This window comes from Macrobrachium nipponense, chromosome 10 (assembly GCF_015104395.2).
Source record: "Macrobrachium nipponense isolate FS-2020 chromosome 10, ASM1510439v2, whole genome shotgun sequence".
NCBI lineage: Eukaryota > Metazoa > Arthropoda > Malacostraca > Decapoda > Palaemonidae > Macrobrachium > Macrobrachium nipponense.
In genome coordinates, this window is record NC_087204.1 from 102121113 (window position 1) to 102139610 (window position 18498).

At 36.3% G+C, this 18498-nt stretch overlaps 1 protein-coding gene across 1 annotated transcript in view; it reads left to right on the forward strand.

The window, feature by feature from the left end:
- Positions 1-18498, forward strand: part of LOC135223829 (protein CEPU-1-like) — a gene marked incomplete in the record, with an annotated part of 42833 nt that overhangs the window by 11911 nt on the left and 12424 nt on the right. The window contains 2 exon segments of the mRNA XM_064262693.1: positions 6537-6697; positions 12589-12718. Coding sequence (XP_064118763.1) covers positions 6537-6697; positions 12589-12718 — 291 coding nt within the window.

Here is an 18498-nt window from a genome sequence, read left to right on the forward strand (position 1 = left end):
TTACGGTAATTCTTGCACTTATTTATAATATAATAAGCGTGACTCCTAAGTCAAATCCCCCAGGTTGTAGGAGACTAACTTAATTCTTACGGTTATAATTGTTATTATCTACGTGAATACTTTCAAGTATAAGTATGGCCTTTGTCAATTCATATACTCACAAACGTTACCAGTTTTCATAGATAAATGATGTTTACACGCTTATTTTAATAAGTATAATTGTTGCACAGATATTAACTTTTACATATAAGTGTTGTCTATTCAAATTGACATACGCATCGCATCTATCCTGTCCCTTTGTGAATCAACTCTTTTAGCCTTTTCATCTCGTTCTCCTAAAACGTAAACAAAGCAGTAGTAGTAATGGTGAGGATCAAGCCCTTGTACCGGCCCACCACTATTGTCTTCGAAGAGCCCCCCTGTATCGTCTGTCATAGGGGTTCTGCATTGGAAAATGAACAGATTCTTAGCTGTTTTCTTTCTCTGTACCTCCTTTGTTTTATGTCTTTTTTTTCTGTTTATATATATTCACAGTTGCTTACACAAGCTTCTGGAGAATACAAGACATTCTTTGAAGCATTCTCGTTACATTGATGAAGATAAACTTAATTGCAAATTTACTATTATTATAATTATGAACCCTATTCACATGGAACAAGCCCACCAAAGGGGCCACCGACTTGGAATTCAAGCTTCCGAAGAATATTATGGTATTCACTTGAATGAGCTAACAGAAGGTAATAGGAAATACGGAAAGAGGGGATATAGTATTAGAAAAAATAGATAAATTAACAAAATGAATAATCAAATGAATAAAAATGTAAGTAAATCATTAAATTTACATCAATACACTTATAATTAGTGTCATGTTTTATCCCAGTGTGCCTGATGACTGACTGATAAATGTTTGGATTATTTTGATACAAGTGGGAGGTATAGATACAAGTGTTTTCTTAATCTATACAAATACGAATGTCTTTCTATTTTCTTAATCTATACAAATCCAAATATTTTTTTATTTTCCTAATCTATACAAATACAAATATTTTTTTATCTTCTTAATCTATACAAATACAAATATATTTTATGATTTTCATACAAGTGGGAGGAATAGATACTACAAGTGTTTTCTTAATCTATACAAGTACAAATAACTATTTTGATGATTTTCATACAAGTGGGAGGTAATAGAATAATAGTGTGGGGTTTTCTATCTAAACCATGCCAATACGGTTCCTTTTGGATTGATTTTCTAACAATGGGAGGTAATAGAATAATAGTGTTTTCTTAATCTATACAAATACAACGTTTCCTTTGATGATTTTCATACAAGTGGAAGGTAATGGGATAATAGTGTTTTCTTAATCTATACAAATACGTTTCCTTTGATGATTTTCATATAAGTGGAAGGTATGGATACAGTGTTTTCTTAATCTATAACAAATACAAAAAACAATTTTTATGATTTTCATACAAGTGGAAGGTGCAGACATAAATCTTCTTAACCTACGCACCACTAATCTCTCCCCGCCCCCTTCAGACACAGCAAAGTGCGAGAACGCGCGCACGCAATAAAACGGGAAGGAGGATGATAGTTAAGAGAGCATAATCCAATTACCAAAAAGGTGGAGAGAAGACAAGAAATAGGAGAGCAATTGAAACCCCCGCTGGTATCTTACACCACGGCAGGAAAAGATATGGTTGCTCTATTTCAGAACTTCGTATTTATAACGCCAGCGTGAACGTTGAATTGGGGGAACAGAGAGAGAGAGAGAGAGAGAGAGAGAGAGAGAGAGAGAGAGGGTGGGGGGGGAGAGAGAGAGAGAGAGAAAGGAAATTCAGTAGTTGACAAATCTAGGACTTCCTCATCCCATACGAGAGAGAGAGAGAGAGAGAGAGGTTCTTCTTAAAGTTATAAAATGCTCTCTCGCTCGATTTTTGGTCCCAGTGATATAATTATAAGGGTAGTATTTCTCTCTCACTCTCTCTCTCTCTCTCTCTCTCTCTCTCTCTTGACATTTTTTTTTGCTTCCAGGAAAAGTCACGTCTTCAGGGACGGAGAAGAACTTGAATTTACATCAGTTCAATTTCCTCCTCCTCCTCTCTCTCTCTCTCTCTCTCTCTCTCTCTCTCTCTCTCTCTCTCTCTCTCTCTCTTACTTGAAGAATACCTTGAATTTCAATTACTGCTGAATTCTCTCTCACTCTCTCTCTCTCTCTCTCTCTCTCACTTGAAGAATACCTTGAATTTCAATTACTGCTGAATTCTCTCTCTCTCTCTCTCTCTCTCTCTCTCTCTCTCTCTCTCTCTCTCTCTCTCTCTCTTAAAGAAAACCTTGAATTTCAATTATTGCTGAATTCTCTCTCTCTCTCTCTCTCTCTCTCTCTCTCTCTCTCTCTCTCTCTCTCTCTCTCCTCTCAGTGGCAAAGCAGGCCCCTTCTCTCTCGTACTTCCAATTAGCATTTCACTCAAAGCAGCCCTCATCAAATATTCAAGGATCAACAAAGATAACCGCCCCAATCCCAACTCCTGGAAACTTTCAAAAAAATATTTAAAAAATAAACTTCCTTGTGGATCTAAAAATAACCCAATTAAAGGTTTGTAAACGTACTTGAAAAACATACACATCTGTGTACACACATCTAGTACTACGTACACACGCACGCACAGTCACGTACAAAATGTATATTTTATGTGTGTTTGTGTGTGTATGAACCTCCAACGAATCTTATATTTTACTCTTATATTTATCTATCGATATTTTTTCTAATTTGGAGATTTATCTTTCGTCTTTTTTAATAAGTGATCTCTTCTCTCTCCATTTCCGGTTCTGAATAATAATAATAATAATAATAATAATAATAATAATAATAATAATAATAATAATAATAATAATGTACATTAAATATATAAATATTATACATAAAATGTGTATCTCGGTGTTACATCATCTCTCTCTCTCCCACGCTGGTGTCGTCTCCCAAAGGTGTCCACAAACTCACCTGAGTAATCATTTATTCGACGAATTTTCTGGACGAACGCAAAAACGAAATAATCCGCTTTTGGTCACGAATCGTCCGCCACAAGTATAGTCAATTAACGTTAACGACGTGACAAATGTTGTCAGAGAATAAACTAAAAAAAAAAAAAAAAATAAATAAAAACATTTTTCCTTTCGGGCACAAATAAGGGGAAAACTTTTCTGAGAGGAAAAACGTGGTGACTTTTGATGACCATTTCGTATACTGCTGACTTCTGGAGATCATTTTGCAAAGCGTTGACTTTTGAAGATCATTTTGCAAAGTGCTGACTTTTGAAGATCATTTTGCAAGGTGCTGACTTTTGAAGATCATTTTGCAAAGTACTGACTTTTGAAGATCATTTTGCAAAGTGCTGAATTTTGAAGATCATTTTGCCTTGTTTTGAAGAACATTTTGCATAGCGCTGACTTTTAAAGATCATCTTGCATAGCGCTGACTTTTGAAGATCATTTTGCATAGCGCTGACTTTTGAAGATCATTTTGCATAGCGCTGACTTTTGAAGATCACTTTGCACAGAGTTGTACAAAACACGAAAATTCAGAAACATTTCGACCATCTTCATTACATCCAATAAACCAAAAGGCGCGAATTATACGAAACTCACGAACGACACAATCGCATTTTTGGACTCCGATTTTGAGGTGATTTCAAATCAATTTTCTTTTATTAATATTAACCACTAAATAACTCACATCACCCAGAAAGACGTTCGAGGCTAAATGGCAAAACGATAATGGAAGCTCTCTCCAGGATGTTTACAAATAACAATAATAATAAGTCGGGCTAACTGCGGGCATATTAGAAAGCGATTGGTTCAAGTTCCGTAAGGAATTATTCCGATGATTTGTGGAGATGGGGGATTCAGGATAACTTAGATTAGAGTGAATACACTTTTGGAGATATTAAATTTGAAATAACTGTAAGAGTGAAGACAGAATTGGAGATCCTGTGATGAGAGTGAATATTTTTGTGGAGATATTAAATTTGAAATAATTATATGTTAGAGCAAAATATTCTCGTGGAGATATGGAATTGCAAATATCCTTGTGGAGATAAAAGAAATTACGGTAACCAGAGTGAATATTCTTGAATTTACGATAGAGTAAACGCTCTTGTGGAGATAGAGAATTTACGATATTTATTGAATGTTCATGTGGAGATGCTGAATTTACGATAATTAAAGTAAGTGTTCTTTTAAAGATGGAGAATTTACGATAATTAGAGTAAATGTTCTTGTGGTGATAGATAATTTACGATAGTTAGAGTAAAATAATCTTGTGGTGATAACATAATTTACGATAATCAGAGTAAATATTCTTCTGGAGATACAATTTACGATAGTGAGAGTAAATATTCTTGTGAAGATAGACAAATTACGATAGTTCGAGTAAGTACTATTCTTGTGGAGATAGACAATTTACGATAGTGTGAGTAAGTATTCTTGTGGAGATAGACAATTTACGATAGTGAGAATAAATATTCTTGTGGAGATAGACAATTTACGATAATTAGGGTAAGTCCTTCCAGGTAATTGAAAAAACAGTTTACGAACCTCTTCGAATTGCATCTCGCAAGAACGATAAATAAAAAAAACGTATAAGAGAAATGTACAATAAAATCAATAACCAATACCTGATTACTGGAACCTCCAAGAAGAGAGAGAGAGAGAGAGAGAGAGAGAGAGAGAGAGAGAGAGAGAGAGAGAGAAAGAGAGAGAATCCTTCAGATTTTAATTGCCCAAATACAATCGGTTCGACGGTCGTTAATATCTACGAGGAAAATTAAAAAGCGCCCCCACCCCCACCCACTACCCCCCTACCCCCACCCCCCCACCCACACATAAAAAGAAAAAAGACCTCTCCCAGTGAGTGGAGAAACATTAATAACTTTGGAAACGAAAGTTTCTGAGTTGGTCTTAGATGGCTGACTTTTGAAGCAACAATTCCTTCTCAAACTGGAATGAAGCGCCACTTCAAAAGTCAGACGTCTTAGAATGGAAGGAAGCGAGACTTCAAATTCCCACTTTTTCAAAAGTCAGACGTCTTAGAATGGAGGGAATTGTCGCTCCAAACCCCAGACCCAGTGAGGCGTTTTGAAGCTGCTTTTCACTGATAAAGTATGACGTGAGTCTGTCTCAAGGGTCAGGGAATCCGAGTTAGGATTAATCATATCCTATATTTTTTCTTTCAGGGATTACTGCTCCTAATCCTAAGGGCTTGGCCGTTAACTTAATGGGTCCTCAAATCTCCTAATTGCTTTCCTTTAGGTAATCCTTCCCTCTACGGACAAGCCTCAATGTTATTATTATTATTATTATTATTATTATTATTATTATTATTATTATTATTATTATTATTATTATTCGTCTGTATTCTGTGCTGATGTGACAATATTTAATGTTAAATGTTATATATATATATATATATATATATATATATATATATATATATATATATATATATATATATTATATACATATATATAATTATATATAGATATACATATAAACAAAAGTACATAGGCGTCAAATAAACATGTGTACACAGGTGTCAAGCACACATTTTTACATAGGTTTCAAATAAACACGTTTACACAGGCGTCAAATAAACATGTGTGCACAATTATGAAACAAACATGTCTACATAGGTACCAAATCAACACGTGTACAAGGTCGTCAGACATGTGTATGCAGGTGTCCAATAAACGTGTGGACTCAGGTGTCAAATATACATATGTATACACAGGTGTACACAAGTGTCTCGTCACATATATGTCACCTCCAGCATCCAAGTTTCCCAAAGATCAATCCTGTTGAATAATGTTTTTTAATATTTCCTTTAAAAAAATAATATTCAATAATTATTATGTATGTTATTTTATGCTGATGTATTATTTACGTGTGTATTCATTCGTTATTCGTCCGATGTAGCATTGCAGATGCAATGGCTGTAATGACCCTGCTGCTGCTGACTCCTGCGTTGCAAGAAAAAGCTTTTGCAACATCAACATAATAGCCATACTGTGTGTGAGTGTGTTGACCCAACTCTGCTGTTCTGTGTACACAAACTCTTTATGGAAATCAGATGTCATCTAATAACGCGCCCTCTCTCTCTCTCTCTCTCTCTCTCTCTCTCTCTCTCTCTCTCTCTCTCTCTCTCATACACACAAATACACCATCTCTCTCTCTCTCTCTCTCTCTCTCTCTCTCGCTCTTGCTCTCTCTCTCTGTCATGCAAACACACAACCTCTCTTTCTCTCTCACTCTCTCTCTTCATTACATACACACAAACATACACACATACACACACACACACACACCACTCTCTCTCTCTCTCTCTCTCTCTCTCTCTCTCTCTCTCTCTCTCACACAAACATACACTCTCTCCCTCTCTCAAACACATACACACACTTTATATATATCTCTCACACACACACGCCCACCTTCTCTCTCTCTCTCTCTCTCTCTCTCTCTCTCTCTCTCTCTCTGGTTCCAGTCGCGGTGGCCCTGATCAAGGGGAAGAGAGAGCGGTACCTAAACAGCGGAGAGGACATCATCTTGCAGTGCACCATTCCGAGGCTAACCTACCCCCCCGAATACTTCCTGTGGTACCTTGGGGACAACATCTACACCTACGAGGACAAGGAGAATGTCGAGGTACTGTATATTATAGTGCTCTTGTTATTGTGTTTTTATTGTACTTCTATTTCTTTCGTACTTTCTTCCTTTCTTTATTCATGTTTTTTCTTTCTTTTTCTACTTCTTCTTCTTATAGGTGCTCCGTGCTTTCTCTTGATGGGCTGTACTATCATTTCTTACTTTCTTTATTTCTTACTTTCTCCCTTTTCTCTTCTTCTTCTTCTTCTAGTTCCTCCTTGCTTTCGCTTGATGGGACTGTATTTCTTTTTTTTCTTTAGACGAGGGAACTTTCTTCCTTTCTTCTTCTTCTTCTTCTTCTTATAGGTGCTCTGTGCTTTCTCGTGATGGGACTGTACTTTCTTTTTTTTTTCTTTAGACGGGGAGCTTTCTCATACTTCCTTTATTTCTTAGTTTCTTTTCTATTTCTTACTTTCTCCCTTTCTTCTTCTTCTTCTTCTTCTAGTTCCTCCATGCTTTCTCTTGATGGGGCTGTACTTTTTTTAGACGAGGGAACTTTCTCTTACTTTCTTTATTTCTTACTTTCTCCCTTTCTTCTTCTTCTTCTAGTTCCTTTGCTTTCTCTTGATATGGCTGTACTTTTTTTTAGACGAGGGAACTTTCTCTTAATTTCTTTATTTCTTACTTTCTCTCTTCTTTCTTCTTCTTCTTCTTCTTCTTATCGGTCCTCCGTGCTTTCTCTTGATGGGGCTGTGTTTTTTTAGACCAGGAGAACTTTCCCTTACTTTCGTTATTTCTTTCTTTATTACTTTCTTTCTTTCTTCTTCTTCTTCTCTTCATGGCCTCTTCATCTTCTAGTTCCTCCTTGCTTTCTCGGGATAGGGCTGTATTTTCTTTTTTTCTTTAGTCGGGGGAGCTTTCTCTTACTTTCTTTATTTCTTACTTTCTTTCTCTCTTCTTCTTCTTCTTCTTCTAGTTCCTCCGTGCTTTCTCGTGATAGGGCTGTCATTTTTTTTAGAAATTGGGAAGCTTTCTCTTACTTTCTTTATATCTCTTACTTTCTTCCTTCTTTTCTTCTTCTTCTTCTTCTTATAGGTCCTCCGTGCTTTCTCTTGATGGTGCTGTATCTTTTTATTTTAGACCAGGGGAACTTTCTCTTACTTTCTATATTTCTCTCTTTCTTACTTTCTTCTTTCTTCTTCTTCTTCTCTTCATAACCTCTTCATCTCCTATTTCCTCCGCGCTTTCTCGTGATAGGGCTGTAATTTTTTTTAGAAATGGAGGAGATATCTCTTACTTTCTTTATTTCTTACTTTCTCTCTTTCTTTCTTCTTATTCTGCTTCTTCTTTATGCTAAAAAAAATTATTACTTACAAGAGGACTCGCCGTCTATGAAATCCCCAGATAGATACGACTAACGGATCCAGGGGGCGGGGGGTGAGGGGGGCGTGGGGGCACGTAGGAACGTGCCCCCTCCCCAAATTGAAAAATAAATACAAAACAACAATATTCAAGATTTAGATAAGCACATAAATGACATATATATATAAAAATGGGGACAAAAATTTTTTAAAAATCTTATAGAAATAATACAATTTTGAAAAAAATAATGATAATAGCATTAAAGAAAAAGCAGGAGAGAGAGAGAGAGAGAGAGAGAGAGAGAGAGAGAGAGCAGGAAGAAAGTACATGAGACCCAATTAAAATGCGACGACGCATGTAGAGCTCTTTTCGTGTAGAGCTCTTTTCATACAGGGCTATTTTTCACATAGAGCGCTTTCCACATAGAGCTCTTTCCATATAGAGCGCTTTCCATATAGAGCTCTTTTTCACATAGAGCTCTTTTCATATAGAGCTCTTTCCATATGGAGCTCTTTTCACGTTAGAGCTCTTTCCATATAGTGCTCTTTTCTCATAGAGCTCTTTCTCATATATAGCTTCTCCCATTTAGAGCTCTTTTTATAGAGCTCTTTCCACACAGATCTCTTTCTATGTAGAGCTCTTTTCACATGGGGATCTTTCCATATAGACCTATTTACAAATAGAGCTCTTTTCACATAAAGCTTTTTCTATGTAGAACTCTTTCCCATATAGAGCTCTTTCCACATAGAGTTCCTTTCACATAGGGATCTTTTCAAATAGACCTATTTACATATAACGCTCTTTCCACATAGAGCTCTTCCTGTGTAGAGCTCTTTCTCATATGGAAAGATCCCCATGTGAAAAGAGCTCTATATAGAAAGAGATCTGTGTGGAAAGAGCTCGATAAAAAGAGCTCTAAATGGGAGTATCTATATAGCTCTTTCATATCATAGAGCTTCTTTCCCATATAAGAGCTCTTTTCATATAGAGCTCTTTTCCATAAGAGCTTCTTTCTGTATTAGAGCTCTATCACATAGAGAACTTTCCCTATATAAGAGCTCTTTCACATATAGCTCTTTCCAAAAAGAGCTCTGGATTTCACATAGAACTCTTTAACACTATAGAGCTCTTTTTCAAATTGTAGCTCTTTTTCACATAGAGCTCTTTCCCATATAGAGCTCTTTCCATATAGAGCTCTTTTCACATAGAGCTATTTTCACATAGAGCTTATTCCCACATAGAGCTCTTTTCACATAGAGCTCTTTCCATATAACTCCAGCAACAATCCTTGCGCCAAGTAATATCTAAGAATATCTCTGAACGATTATTCTTTGCGTTAAAAAAATGTATTGGCATTTAGTTTTTTTTTAACCGTGATAAAAAAAATTTTAAAAAGATTTTCCCCCTGTAAAGGAAACCACATGACTAGGAAACCCCCAGTTAAAAATAAGGGCTTTTCAGATTTTTTTTTTTTTTTTTTTTTTTTTTTTTTTTTTTTTTTTTTTTTTTTTTTTTTTTTTGTGGGGACCCCCAGGGGGACGGAACTCTCATTGTTATCAGCTGTGCTCTGGCGAATTGCAACAAAAAAATATTTTTTTTCTCTGTCAAAAAAAACCTAAACAAAAAAATTAATTGCAACAGACGTAAGGACACGATCAATAGTCTTATTTTTTTCACAGGGTTCTAGAGAACAGTAGAAGAGGGCTTGACTGAAGAGAAAATTAGTTTGCAGAATAGAGCCAGTCGCCTCTTCGCTCTGCATGATGCCCAGAGATGCATATAAACGAAGTGTCCTTAAGAGCTGTCATGTATGAAACTGTCATTATTTATGTCAACATTTTTTGGCATTACTTTTTAGCATTGCTGTACGTCATTACACTTTTTTGATATTGCTTTATGTCATTACTTTTTGGCATTACTTTTATGTCATTAACTTCGGCATTACTTTATGTCATTAATTTTTATCATTACTTTATCCGCATAAAAATCAATTATTATTTATATCCCATAGCCATCACCTAAAACACAAAACATTACTGGTTTGGGAAACATATAATAAACATTTTTATATTTTTTCAGAAACGTTTTCGCATGTGTTTTTAACATTAACACGAACATTTTCATATTTTCAGACATAAACATTTTCTTAAAGGTTTATTATTAACCTAAACACTTACATTTTTCAAAAACATTTTCTTTAAGGTTTACCATTGACCTAAACATTTTTTTCTGAAACATTTTCTTAAAGGTTTACCATTGACCTAAACATTTTTTAAAGAAACATCTCCTTAAAGATTATCATTAACCTAAACGTTTATTTTATTTCAGAAACATTTTCTTATAGGCCTTAAACGTTTTTATTTTCTTATTTCTCCAAGCTGAGTTCACATAGCAAGCGGTGCCAAATTGAACTTTGAAAAAAATTCTACAAATAAATTGCGAATTTATAATAAAAACTGGTTTCCGTAGTATTTTTTTTTCTTTTTCTTTTAGACGAAGAATGGAATAATTAAAGATGTTCAGTGTGGGTTTTGTAATTCAAAAAAATTTAAAAAATAGTAAATAAAGCACAAATTTTTTTATGTCTTGAGCGCCACACATAACCACAGACAACCACACAGAGGAGAGAAGACGCGAGAGAGAGAGAGAGAGAGAAGAGAGAGAGAGAGAGGCAGTACAATAACAGAAGGTAACATAAAGATACCATCTGCCAAAGAAAATGGAAACAACCACGAGAGAGAGAGAGAGAGAGAGAGAGAGAGAGAGAGAGAGAGAGAGAGAGAGAGAGAGAGAGCAGCAGCAGCAGCACGATAACCGCGATAAGACAAAAAACAAAAAAATAAAGGACCGCATTTGCAGAAGACGAATTTGCCGGAGAAAATGGAAACCGCGGGAGAGAGAGAGAGAGAGAGAGAGAGAGAGAGAGAGAGAGAGAGAGAGAGAGAGAGAAAGCTTTTCGGGATCTCCTCGCGTGAGCAAAGTTAATAAAGATATTCTCGGCCGACGAGAATAGGGTGTTTGGTTGGACACGTAAGAAGATCAAGCGAGATTCCTTCCTTCCTTTCTTCCTGCCTGCTTGCCTACCTGCCTGCTTGCCTGCTTGCCTGATGCTCCTTCCTTCCTCCCTGCCTGCTTGTCTGCTCTCCCACCGTTCATTCCTTCTTTCCTGCTTGTCTGCTTGCTTCCCAGCTGTTCATTCCTTCCTGCTTGTCTGCCTGCTTCCCTGCTGTTATTTCCTTCCTGCTTGGTCTGCTTTCCAGCTGTTTCTTCCTTCCTGCTTGTCTACTTGCCTCTTATTCCTTTCTTCCTCCCTGCTTGCTTGTTGTAGCTTCCCGCTTGTTTGTTTGCCTGCTGTTTCTTCCTTCCTTCCTGCTTGCCTGTTTGCCTATTGTTCCTTCCTTCCTGCTTGCTTGCTTGCTTGCTTCCTTCCTTCCTTCCTTCCTTCCTTCCTTCCTTCCTTCCTTCCTTCCTGCTTGCTTGCTTGCTGTTCCTTCCTCCAAACTTACCCGCTGTCACCTGAGGCTGATGCTTGCAAATCCGGGAGAGAAATAAAGCCTCTCTCGTCATTAATATACATATCAGGATCACTCCTTGGGAATCTCTCTAGGGAATGCGTCCGCTCTCATACCCAAACGTTGTTTGATGTGAAGGGGGCTTGTGAATATAGATCTATATATATCTAAGTTTTCACACGCACACACACACACACACACACACACACATAAGTTTCTGGCTCGCATTGGAATCGAACCCCGGTCTCTCTAATGGAAGGACATGCAGCGCGGCGCGATCTGCTGACCCATACATTTTCCAACAGGCTGCTCTATGAGCAAGAGCCCGTGCTGGCAAAAGGCCAGCTTTATCTCTAGCAACGACAATCACACATGGACTTCTTTTTCGTTTGAGGGAAGTTAGACCGGGGTTCGATCCCGACGTGGGTTATGAGTTTAGATTTGTATTGATATATTTATATATTTATATATATATATAGACATCCATGTATCTTTCTTTAAGAAAAAATCGAATGAACTTGTTGAAACATTCCATTCCATAGGGGCGTCCATAAAGTCCCAGTACCATTACAAGCAATGAATACTTATAATGGTACTGGGACTTTATGGACACCCTGTGCTATTTCTGCACATTTGTATCTTAATCATTTTTCCAAACCTTTTGCAATAGTGCTAAACTTAATAAGCCTTATTTTCCTTCCCCTTCAATATATATATATATATATATATATATATATATATATATATATATATATATATATATATATAACTTCCCTCAAAACATCAAATTATTTACTAAAACAATGAATTCTATTCCGATACATTCCGTCTCTATCCGTCACCCCTTTCACCGAATATAAACAAACTCTTCTTCTTCTTCCTCTCCCCGAATGTAAACAAACTCTTCTTCTTAATCTCCCCGAATATAAACAAACTCTTCCTCTTCTTCTTCTTCTTCTTCTTCTTCTTCGCCCCGAATGTAAGCAACTCTTCTTCTTCTTCTTCTTCTTCTTCTTCTTCTTCTTCTTCTTCTTCTTCTCCCCCCATTGTAAACAAACTCTTCTTCTTCTTCCGAAGGTGATCACGGAATCCAAGACCAAGACTTCGACTCTCGTCATCTACAACGCGCAGGTGTCAGACTCCGGGAACTACACCTGCACAGCCTCGAACGCCTTCCCGTCGCACGTCATAGTTCACGTGGTTCCAGGTAAGTCCAGGAATAGGACCGGGAACTCTTCGCGAAGGATTATTCAGGATTCATCGGGGATTAAATATGTGGCGTTGTCGATGGCAAATGGAACTTGTCGGGAATCAGTCATGATATTACTCGGGATTCTGTTGTTGTGGTTATATTGGGGCCTCGATTGTTGGGTAGGTTTTTTTTTTTTATTTATTTCCTGGTCGTTTAAGTTTGTTTATTTGGTTTTTTAATAAATATTGATGGAATGTTTTTTTCTAATTTCCTTGTCGTTCAAGTTTGTTTATTTGGTTTTTTAATAAATATCGATGGAATGTTTTTTTCTAATTTCCTTGTCGTTCAAGTTTGTTTATTTGGCTTTTTAATAAATATTGATGGAATGTTTTTCTTATTATTATTTTTTTTATTTCCTGGTCGTTCAAGTTTGTTTTCTTGGTTTTTTGATAAATGTTGGTGGATTAATATTAAGAATTGTCAACTGGGATATGAGTAAATATAAATATCTAAATGTTTTGGATGGATGAACTTTCCGTGGTAATGTGAAAACAATAAAACTACTTTTCTCTTTTCAATTTAAGTCATTATTGTGTGTGTGTATATATATATATATATATATATATATATATATATATATATATATATATATATATATATATATACTATATATATATATATATATATACATTTAATTATTTTTGTTTGAAAAATCATTTAAAATATCGGATAAAATGCCACAATAAATGTAAAATAAAAGCAGTTTAAAAATAATTCAATTTGGATATATATTTTTGGGAGTTTTGCCATCTTTTTATGACTGAGAGAGAGAGAGAGAGAGAGAGAGAGAGAGAGAGAGAGAGAGAGAGAGAGAGAGAGATATATGTGTGTGTGTGTGTGTGTGTGTGTGTGTGTGTGTGTACGCATGTAAATACTTATATGTATACGTATATGTGTGACAAACATCCCACACCTTTAACAGACAGAACCTCCAAAAAATAAAATCAAGATTTATATACTTGTAAATGCAAAATAACTGGAAATAATCCATAAATTCACAAGCGCGTCTCAAGCCTGGAAACTCAGTTCTTGGAAGTGAAAAATCCACATTGTCCCGACCACTCAATAGAGCGAAGTTGCAGCCAACTGTGGTCGAACTTTCGTCATTGAGGACGAAGCGTAATGTCTGATTAGGAATCCTCCCATCAAATGTAATTATTATGTCCTTAATCGTTACAGGAAATAAACACAAACGTGGCTTGTATTGAAGGCTAGCATTGGTTGCCACGTAATCACCACTAAAGACAGACTGGAATGGAATGGTGTTGAAAGGAATATAAAATTTAGTAATGGAATGGAATGGAATACAAAATATAGTACTGGAATTAAATGGAATATAAAATTTATTACAGGAATAACACGGAGTATAATATTTAGTACCGGAATTGAATGGAATATGAAAATGACTACTGGAATATAATGGAATATGAAATTTAGTACTGGAATTGAATTGAGTATAAAATTTAGTACTGGAGTTATGGAATATAAAATTTACTACTGAAATGGAATGGAATATAAAATTTAGCACTGGAATTGAATGGAATATAAAATTTAGTACTGGAATGTAGGAATATTAAGTATAAGCCAAAGGCCAGCGCTGGGCCCTACGAGGTCACTCAGCGACGAAAGAGAAACTCAGAGTAAAAAAAAAGGTCTGAAAGGCGTAACAGAAGGAAAAACTTTCTTCAGCTGTACCATGAATCATCTGTCAAGAGAGGGTTGAGGAAAGTAAGATGGCAGAAAGAGAATATGAACGGAGGTAAACTAAAAGAAATAAAAGGGGTTGCAGCTAGGAACTTAAAGAACGGACCTTTAAAGTAATGCCTACAGTGCGCCGCGGGACACGCACTGACGGACCTATCCCGTACCCCCCTGAGAGCGGAATAAGCAAGGGACCATCTATCTCCCCGTTGCAAAAATGCAACACTTCGTTGCAGTGAACACAAGCGGACGTCATATGAGGTCCAACGCGCCTTTAAGCTAATGACTACGGTCTCCCCCCCCCAAACCAAATCACCAATGGTGATTGCGGGGGAGATGGGGCGAGGGGAGCTGGGGGGGGGGGGAGGGGGTTGTGTGGGGATGATTGGGGAATCCTTACTCAGACGGCAGATATAATTGGAAATCAAAAGCAGCACCTGTCTCGGGTCTGCCGAAGCGGTCGACAAAAAATCCACAAAAAATTCCATTTATTGTAATCGGCGGGGTGTTGTGGCGGGGGGGGGGGGGGCCGGGGGGGGGGGGGGGGGGGGCGGGGGGGTAGGGGAAGGGGTGGCCGCTGCATGAGATTATCTTCTTCGTACTTCCGTCCAGGTTTCATTAGAATTCTTTCGTTTCATGTCGCATTTTTCCCGTTAAGTGGAGGGGGATTGGGAGTGTTCCCCCCCCCCCCACCTTAGATAAGAAGTAATAGTAGTATTATAGTATTGTCTGTGAATTATAAAAGAAATTGTACTACTTTATTGTATATATATATATATATATATATATATATATATATGTATATATATATAATATATATATATTAATATATATATATATAATAATAAATATATATAATATATAATAACTATTCCATTGGAGCGTACACTACACAGTCACTCACAATACAGCAAGTGCGCAGGTGGACGCTGCTGGCTTTGATTCGATGAAGGCAAAGGATCTTTTGGCGCAAAAAGAATAATAAGGATAATAATCCTTTGAAGTTTGTGAATGAGGAGAAATCTCTCATTTTGGTCGAACGGTAAATTCGTAGGTTCGCCATTGCGTCTTATCTGAGATAAGACGTTTGCGAGAGTGTGGAACCTTTTGTCTTTTTTGACGGGTTAATTAAGTGTTCGAAACCTTTTGAACGTTTTTGAATGGTTTTCTTTTTTTTTTAATGTTGGAAATATCTTAAACGCTTTTGAAATATGCTGAATGTTTGGATCATTTTAAACTCTTTAAAGGCTTGAAACATTTTAAATGTTTGACACATTTTACATGCTTGAAATATGCTGAATGTTTGGATCATTTTAAACTCTTTAAAGGCTTGAAACATTTTAAATGTTTGACACATTTTACATGCTTGAAATATGCTGAATGTTTGGATCATTTTAAACTCTTTAAAGGCTTGAAACATTTTAAATGTGAAACATTTTACATGCTTGAAATATGCTGAATGTTTGGATCATTTTAAACTCTTTAAAGGCTTGAAACATTTTAAATGTTTGAAACATTTTACATGCTTGAAATCTTTTAAATTTTTGAAACATTTTAAACGCTTTGAAATATACTGAATTTTTGAACCGTTTCAAACTCTTTTAAAGGATTGAACCATTTTAACTGTTTGAAACATCTTACAAGCTCGAAGTCTTTTAAATGTTTGAAACATTTTAAATGCTTTGAAACATGTTGAATGTTTGGATAGTCTTAAACTCTTTAATGGCTCGAAACATTTTATATGTTTGAAACATTTAAATGCTTGAAGTCTTTTAAATGTTTGAAACATTTTAAACGATTTGAAATATATTGAATTTTTGAACCGTTTCAAACTCTTTTAAAGGCTTGAACCATTTTAAGTGTTTGAAACTTTTTGCACGCTTGAAGTCTTTTAAATGTTTAAAACATTTCACAAGCTTGAAGTCTTGTAAATATTTGAAACCTTTTTTAATTCTTGAAGTCTTTTACATGTTTGAAACACTTCAAACGCTTTGAATTATGCTGAATGTTAGGATCGTTTTAAACTCTTTAATAGCTCGAAATATCTTATATGTTTGAAACATTGGACACACTTGAATTTTTTTATATTTTAAACATTTTACATGCTTAAATTATTCTTTAATTTTTTAAACATTTTAAACATTTTAACGTTCTAAACATTTTATGAATTTAAAACATTTTATATGTTTTAAACATTTAAACAGATTTTAAACGTTTTAAACACTGTAAACATTATAAAGGGTTAAAAATTCCAAAGTTTTGAAACATTCAAATGTTTAAATTTTTCTATGTTTTAAAATCTGAAGTGTCTGAAACATTCTCAGCGTTTAAAGCATTTTAAAACTCTCAAACATTTAATCATTTCAAACTGGCAAATATATGAAAGTCTATACAATTTCACAAAGCTCCAAAAAGGGGTCAACAGCCCACCCCCACCCCCCCCCCCCCTCCATTTTTCATCTTAACGGGAAAAATGCGACATGAAACGAAGGAATTCTAATGAAACCTGCACGGGGTACAAAGATAATCCCATGCAGCGGCCACCCCTTACCCCTCCCCCCCCCCCCCCCCCCCCCCCCCCCCCCTCCCGCCCCACTACACCCCGCCGATTACAATAAATGGAATTTTTGTGGATTTTTGTCGACCGCTTCGGCAGACCCGAGACAGGTGCTCTTTTGATTTCCAGTTATATCTGCCGTCTGAGTACGGATTCCCCAATCCTCCCTCTCCCCATCCCCCCAACCCCCCCCCCCCCCCCCCGCCCCATCTCCCCCAGCAATCAACCTGGGTGATTTTGGGGAGACCGTAGTCCATTAGCTTAAAGGCGCGTTGGACCTCATATGACGTCCGCTTGTGTTTACTGCAACGAAGTGTTGCATTTTTGCAACGGGGAGATAGATGGTCCCTTGCTTATTCCGCTCTCAGGAGGGTATGGGATGGGCCCGTCAGTCCGCCTCAAGCGGCGCACTGTAGGCATGACTTAGAAGGTCTTTACAGCGTCTCTTTTTAAGGCCCCTAGCTGCAACCCCTTTCGTTCTTTTGACTGTACCTCCGTTCGTATTCTCTTTCTTCCATCTTACTCTCAACCGTCTCCTGACAAATGATTCATGGTACAGCTAAAGAAGGTTTTTCCTTCTGTTACTCCTATCAGACCTTTTTTTTTTTTTTTACTCTCATTTTCCCTTTCAGCGCTGAGTGACCTCGTAGGTCCCAGAGCTTGGCCTTTGCTTAAATTAGTATTCTATTTCATTCCAGTACTAAATTTTATTTTTTATTTCATTCCCGTACTAAAAATTATACTCCATTTCATTCCAGTACAAGATTTTATATTCCATAATTCCAGTAGTAGATTTTACATTCCATTATTTCAGTACTAAATTTTATATTCCATTTCATTCCAGTTCTAAATTTCATATTCCATTTAATTCCAGTACTAAATTTTTCACTCCATTCTATTCCAGTACTCAATTTCATATTCCATTCCATTCCAATACTCAATTTCATATTCCACTCCATTCCAGTACTTAATTTTAGATTCCATTCCAGTCTGTCTTCAGTGGTGATTACAATGCTAGCCTTCAATACAAGCCACATTTGTGTTTATTTCCCAAAAAACCAATTAAGTACATAATAATTACATTTGATGGCAGGATTCCTAATCAGACATTACGCTCCGTCCTCAATGACGAAAGTTCGACCACAGTTGGCCGCAACTTCTCCGTATTGAGTGGCCGGGACAATGTGGATTCTTCACTTCCAAGTACTGAGTTTCCAGGCTTGTGAATTTATGGATTATTTCCAGTTTAATTTTGTTTTCTCACTGGTACGTTAACATTTGTTTTTTGAAGTTTCTGTTTATTGATTGAATTGGAAATCTGTCACACACAAACTTATACATATGCATATACTATATATATATATATATATATATATATATATATATATATATATATATATATATATATATCACATGGGTGACAAGAAGATAGCCGATTATCCAAAGTGACATTTATTAGCCGACGCGTTTCGTAACT